General features: G+C 35.6%; 1 protein-coding gene across 2 annotated transcripts in view; it reads left to right on the forward strand.

Annotated features, from left to right (window-relative positions):
- Positions 1-6,659, forward strand: part of CAPZA2 (capping actin protein of muscle Z-line subunit alpha 2) — a 61,911-nt gene that overhangs the window by 50,235 nt on the left and 5,017 nt on the right. For both annotated transcript variants that reach the window (XM_017867341.1, XM_017867340.1), the window contains exons 7-8: positions 1,633-1,711; positions 3,467-3,538. In XM_017867341.1, the coding sequence (XP_017722830.1) occupies positions 1,633-1,711; positions 3,467-3,538 (151 nt within the window). The remainder of the gene's footprint in view (positions 1-1,632; positions 1,712-3,466; positions 3,539-6,659) is intronic.

Raw genomic sequence — 6,659 nt, forward strand, 5'->3', positions numbered from 1 at the left:
TTTTTTTTTTTTTTTTTTTTTGCTTTTTATAATCAATGGTTATATAAATGTATATTGTCCTAGTCAGTATTGTATATGCTAAGGACTCACTAGTTGACTTGGCACTAATACCTCAATAAAAGGAATATTTCTTTTGGAATCATGAAACAAAAGTTATTTTTTCAACCTCAATAAAAGGAATACTTATTTTGGAATCATGAAACAAAAGTTATTTTTCCAACCAAGCTTCTTTGAAAAATCTTGAATGAGTCACTCAAATCAAGACATGTTTTAATTATCTGTTATTTTGTAAAACATATACATTGTTCTAATAATAATTTCCAAATATTCAGTGTAACTGTAAGTATGAGAATACAGGTTGAATATCTCTTATCCAAAATGTTTGGGACCAGAAGTCTTTTGGATTTCAAATTTTTAAATATTTACATCATACTTACCGGTTTAACACTCCTAATTCAAAAATTCAAAATTCAAAATGCACTATTAATCATTTCCTTTGAGCATCGTGTCAGTGCTCAAAAAGTTGCAGGTTTTGAAGCATTTCAGATTTTTGAATTAGGAAGACTCAACTTGTACTATCATTCTATAGACTCTATGATTGGGTAGACTGCATGAATATTGAACCCAGAAATCATTGTCTAGCAAAAGCCAGTATAGTGATTCATTACCCTGTGACTATTATATACTGTTCAAAAAAGCTAACATATCAGAATTTCCTTAGCTTGCAAAGAGCAAACAGAGACAAAAAGAAAAGTTACCATGAAAAGTTTGTCAGCAAAATAGAGTATCAGAAGCTATACTACTCATCCAGAATTTTGTTCAAAAAGAAAGATAAAATTCACTGGTAGACAACAAGTAATAACATACCAGTTTGTAATTTCTCAGTTTTGAACCATGAGTATGTATTTGTATACCAAAAATCATTTCAGGAGCAGAGAAATGCCTTTTATATGGCGACTTTAAACATAAAATTGGAATATTTTTAAAAATCTCATGTTAATAACTATAGTCCTTTATTTCCAGTTATCAAAACCTCCTTAAGAGTGTTGTATAACATTTACTAGCCATTCTTTTTAAATTATATGGTACTTTGTATCATTCAGTAGATGTTAAACTACACTGAGTGTATTTATAAAATCCCCTGATAATCTAAACATTTATTCCATTTATTTTGGAAATATAAGTGATACAATTGAAGAAGTAGCTTAAAATTTTTCTCCACAGTAGCTTATGACTTAGTTTTGTATTGGTTTTTGTTTTGTTTTGTTTTTTTAAGGCTAGTCAAGTGGAGACGGAACAAAGAAACCTGTAACTAATTGTGATCAATTAGTGCCAAACAGCACTGCACACACACCAGCCTGAATTGTATTTTAAGCCTTAGCTTTAGAATTCTGGCATTAAATCCATTATGTAAGTTCTTTCTTATCAGTAGGGTGAAGATTAAATTAAATATGTATCATAACTGGACTTAACCTTTTGATTCTTTTTGACTGTTCTGGTGATTGAAAATTTAATGTCCAGTGTTCATCCCCCACACACTCTCATACTGTAGCATGAAATATAATCTGAAACTTAAAATTGATTCAAATTATTTTCCCTACCTTATTTACAGCTGCTGTTTTTATTTTTAAGGAATGGTCGTTGGAGGTCAGAATGGAAGTTTACAATCACTCCTTCAACCACTCAGGTGGTTGGCATCTTGAAAATTCAGGTATGAAATAAAAAGAATTTGTTTACTGATCTTTAAGAAGATTCTGAACAGAGAAACAACTAATTCCTAAGTTCACATTTTCATAGTACATTTTATATAGTTCTTTTTCAGGTCTTTGTTTTGGGGTAATGGGAAAAACAATAGTGCTGTTTTAAACATTTTAAATAACCTGGCAGTTCATTCCCTAGTCATCAAAAATCTGCAAGGATAGCTAACAGATTATAAAACACAGCTAAAATTAGATGCTGCCATTTGGTCTGCTCTTCAGATACAATTTGTTCATCTTCTGAGTTTGAGTTGTGTACTTCTCTCCTCTGAATTGGGTAGAGTGTGGTGAAGTATAATATTAATATATGCATGTGTGTAGTTGTATAACTATATTATATGCATGTATTAACATGTGTATGTATTGGCCGGGCACAGTGGCTCATGCCTGTAATCCCAACACTTTGGGAGGCCAAGGCAGGCGGATCACAAGGTCAGGAGATCGAGACCATCCTGGCTAACACAGTGAAACCCCACCTCTACTAAAAATACAAAAAATTAGCCAGGTGTGGTGACACGTGCCTGTAATCCCAGCTACTTGGGAGGCTGAGGCAGGAGAATCGCTTGAATCCGGGAGGCAGAGGTTGCAGTGAGCCGAGACTGCGCCACTGCACTCCAGCCTGGGCAACAGAGTGAGACTCCATCTCAAAAAAAAAAAAAAGCATGCATGATTGTTGGAAGATTTAGTTAATATGGCTAAAAGGGTTAGAACAGAGACAGACACCGAGTACTCGATGAATGGTAGTCATTATTGTCAGCATTATTATTCCTTCACTTAGGCCTCGGTGGCGCTTACCTGGATAATTACAGCAATTTCTAAAATAGTGCCTCTTGTAGGACCAAAGCTTATTGAGAGCAAGGATTGTCTGGTTTACAGTACAATCTTCAGCATTTAGCATATGATGGTTATTTTGTTGAATTGCTGGACTCTTTGGCATTCACACTGCCATCAAAAAGATAATTTTTTAAATTTAAATGTGGATATGTTACTTGACTATGTAAGACCATTTAGTGGTACACTGTTATCTACCAGATAGTCCAGACATATTTGCATGACATACAAGGCCCGGAGTTGACTGGTTTGCTACCTGTATATATTTCTCCAGCTATTGCTCTCCCCAACTTCATATACCTCTAGTCCTCTCTGAAATATGCTGAAGTCCTTTTTTAACCCACAGAAAGAATCTGGAGTACTGCTAACATACTTTATACATAACTTTGCCATGTTGTGCTGAAATATGAGATCAGGGACTGTGTCTTTCTAAAACCCGTACACCCTCAGAACCTTACGTAGTAGCAGTATATTTATTGCACTCACTCAATGTTTGGTGAGTAAATTCATGTCTGAGTTTGGGGAATTAAGTGGTTGGTGGAAATACACAAAAGAGGAGCAGGATTGGGAGGGAATATCGTGAGCTCAGATTTGGACATCTTGGTTTTAGGTACCAGTAGAATGAATGATTGTGAGGCAAAAATGTCCAACAGTCAGGTCAATAGAAGGCTTGCCTGAATAACTACAGGGGTGTCTCTAACTAGTCTCCTCACTCGGCTGAGGGAAGGGAGAGTTTTGCTAGAGTTCACAAGTTCTGGAGCTCAGCAGAGAAGTCTAGACTAGAGCTGAAATATGTAATCCATCTGCATTGATATGCTTGTTGAAGCAATGAGGAGCTTGATTCCTGTAATGTGGTTTCTGTAATTTTTTTCTAATAGGTTCATTATTATGAAGATGGTAATGTTCAGCTAGTGAGTCATAAAGATATACAAGATTCCCTAACAGTGTCTGTAAGTAATTAATTCCACAATAAAATTTAACCTAATACTTCTTTAAAAGCAGAACAGTTTTGGAATGAACATTTTAAGTAATATTTCTGCTTCAGATTAAAGTGTTTTCTGGTAGATTAAAGATAAGTAATTGCAAACCTGTACCTAACTTTTTTGCAGCTTTATTGAGATATAGTTTGTATACCATTCAGTTCACTCATTTAAAGTATAAGCTTCAAATTTTTTTTTTGTATATTACTAAAGGGTTGGACAGCAGTCACCACAATCTAATTTCAGAACATTTTCGTGCTCCTTAAAAGAAACCCTGTACCATTAGCAATCATTCTCCATTCTACCCAGCCCTTCCCCCAGAACCCTCCCAGCCTTAGGCAGTGGCTAATCTACTTTCTGGCTCTGTGGATTTGCTTGTGCTGGACATTTTATATAAATGTAATCATAATATATAGTCTTTTAAGACTGGCTTTTTTCATTTAACATGTTCAACATTCATCCTTTTGGAGCATGTATTAGTACTTTTTTCCTTTTTATTGCCAAATAATACTGTGTAGTGTGGACATACCGCATTTTATCAATTCTTCAGTTAATGGACATTGCTGTTTTCTACTTTTGCTGCTGTGAACATTTGTGTACTATTTTTTGTGTAGATATTTTAATTTCTTTTTGGTATAGACATAGGAGTGGAATTGCTGGGTCATTTGGTAACTATGTTTAACCTTTTGAAGAACTGCCAGACTGTTTTCCATTTTATAGTTTCACCAGCAGTGTATAAGAGTTTCAGTTTTCTGTATCTTTTCCAAAATATGTCCTTTTGATGATAACCATCCTAGTCAGTTTGAAGTAGTATCTTGTGGTTTTTATTTACATTTTCTTGATGCTTATGATTTTGAGCATCTTTTCATGTGCTTTGATCATTTGTATATCTTTTGGGGGGAAATACCTATTCAGATCCTTTGCTCATTTCCTAATTGATTATTCACATTTGTATTATTGAGTTGTAATTGTTCGTATATTCTGGATGTCCAGTGTATCACATATATGACTTCAGATATTTTCATCCTTCTGTGTGTTGTCTTTTCACTTTCTTGATGATATTGTTTGCAAAACAGAAGATTTTGGTTTTGATTTTTTTCTTTTGTCATTTGAGATTTGAAATATTAATAGAAACCATTGCCTACCCAAGGTCATGAAGATCTACTCCAGTGTTTTCTTCTAAAAGTGTTACATAGTTTTAGCTCTTACATTTAGGTCTATGATCTTCTACCTAACTTTTAAACTGTATTGTATCTTTTCATTGTGGAGCTATTTGGATCATGATTTAATGAAGTTTTTTTTTTAAGTTCATCTTTCAAATTTAAGAGTTTTTGAACTTGGTTTTATTTCTCCACAGAATTCTTTCACACATTCTTTCCCTTGCATATGCAACTGTTTCCTTGTTGATTTTTTTTCTTTTTTTCTTTTTTTTTTTTGAGACAAGACCTGGCTCTGTCACCCAGGCTGGCATGATCTCAGCTCACTGCAACTTGTGCCTCCAGGGCTCAAGCCATTCTCCCATCTGAGCCTCCTGAGTAGCTGGGACTACAGGCACGTGCCACTACACTCAGCTATTTTTTTTTTTTTTTTTTTTTCGGTAGACATGGGATTTCACCATGTTGCCCAGCTAGTCTTGAACTCCTGGACTCATGCAGTTTACCCACCTTGGCCTCCAAAAGTTTGGCTTTTGGTTTTCTTACCCCATGGATATTGACAGTATAACATTAACAGTGACATTTTCTCATTTGTTTGTGTCATATACCTAAAAGTATCTGTGTATTATAAACATCCACTGCTTATATACAATTTACAAATATTAAAGAAAACTTTATTTTTAACTCAAGAAAGCATTTAACTTTAAGAAACATATATAAATGTGTTAAGCCAGATGCTACCTAAGAAGATAAGCTATATATTTACATATACATATATATATGTGTGTGTGTATTTTTTTGAGACAAGGTGTCACTCTGTTGCCCAGGCTGGAGTGCAGTGGTGTGAATACAGTTCACTGCAGCCTCGACGTCCTGGGCTCAAGCGATCCTCCTGCCTCAGCCTCTCTAGTAGCTGGGACTACAGGCATGTGCCACCATGCCCAGCTAATTTATTTTTTGTAGAGATGGGGTCTCACCATATTGCCCAGGCTGGTCTCAAACTCTGGCCACAAGCAACCCTTCTGCCTTGGCCTCCCAAAGTGCTGGGATTACAGGCATGAGCCACCACACCCAGCCCCTGAAGCTATCTTTTAAAAAACTTTTTATTAGCACTTAGGTGATTTCTGCTCTGACCTAATTGGTACTGTCCTTGCAAAATTTGCCAGTGAAAAAAACTGACTAATGTCTGATTTTCCATGAGATGTTCTACTCCATATAGTTATATATCATATGTAATTAGTACATTCAATATTATTCACATAAGGGTATGGTGCCATCTTGTTTGGGGGAGTTTGACATTGAACAAAGATGCCTCCTGGCTGGGTGCGGTGGCTCACGTCTGTTATCCTATCACTTTGGGAAGCTGAGGTCGGTGGATCACTTGAGGTCAGGAGTGTGAGACCAGCCTGGCCAATACGGCAAAACCTCATCTCTACTAAAAATACAAAAACCCTGCCTCTACTAAAGATAACAAAAATTAGACGGGTATGGTGGCACATGCCTATAGTCCCAGCTATTTGGGTGGCTGAGGCACGAAAATTGCTTGAACTTGGGAGGTGGAGATTATAGTGAGCCGAGATCACACCCCTGCACTCCAGCCTGTGCTACAGGCTGAGACCCTGTCTCAAAAAAAAAGAAAACAAAAAAAACAGATACTTCCTAAGAGAAATTTGTCCACAAAATTACAGAGTGTGGGGTTTTGAGAGATGGTCATAGTAATTAAACTTGACTAATATGCCAGCTTGAGCTCATCTTAGGAGGTTTTCATTGTTTTATATTTTTACACCATATATATAAAGTATAAGGTATTAGAGAATTTTACATTAACACTGTTTTATTTTTTAAATCTAGATTCTGTTAACTTTACTATTAGGAAAAAGCAAACAAACCCATCTATTGGCATGTTAAAAAAAATTTCCAGAAAATACGTTCTTCCT

Source organism: Rhinopithecus bieti, unplaced genomic scaffold (assembly GCF_001698545.2).
Source record: "Rhinopithecus bieti isolate Rb0 unplaced genomic scaffold, ASM169854v2 scaffold_3858, whole genome shotgun sequence".
Classification (NCBI taxonomy): Eukaryota; Metazoa; Chordata; class Mammalia; order Primates; family Cercopithecidae; genus Rhinopithecus; species Rhinopithecus bieti.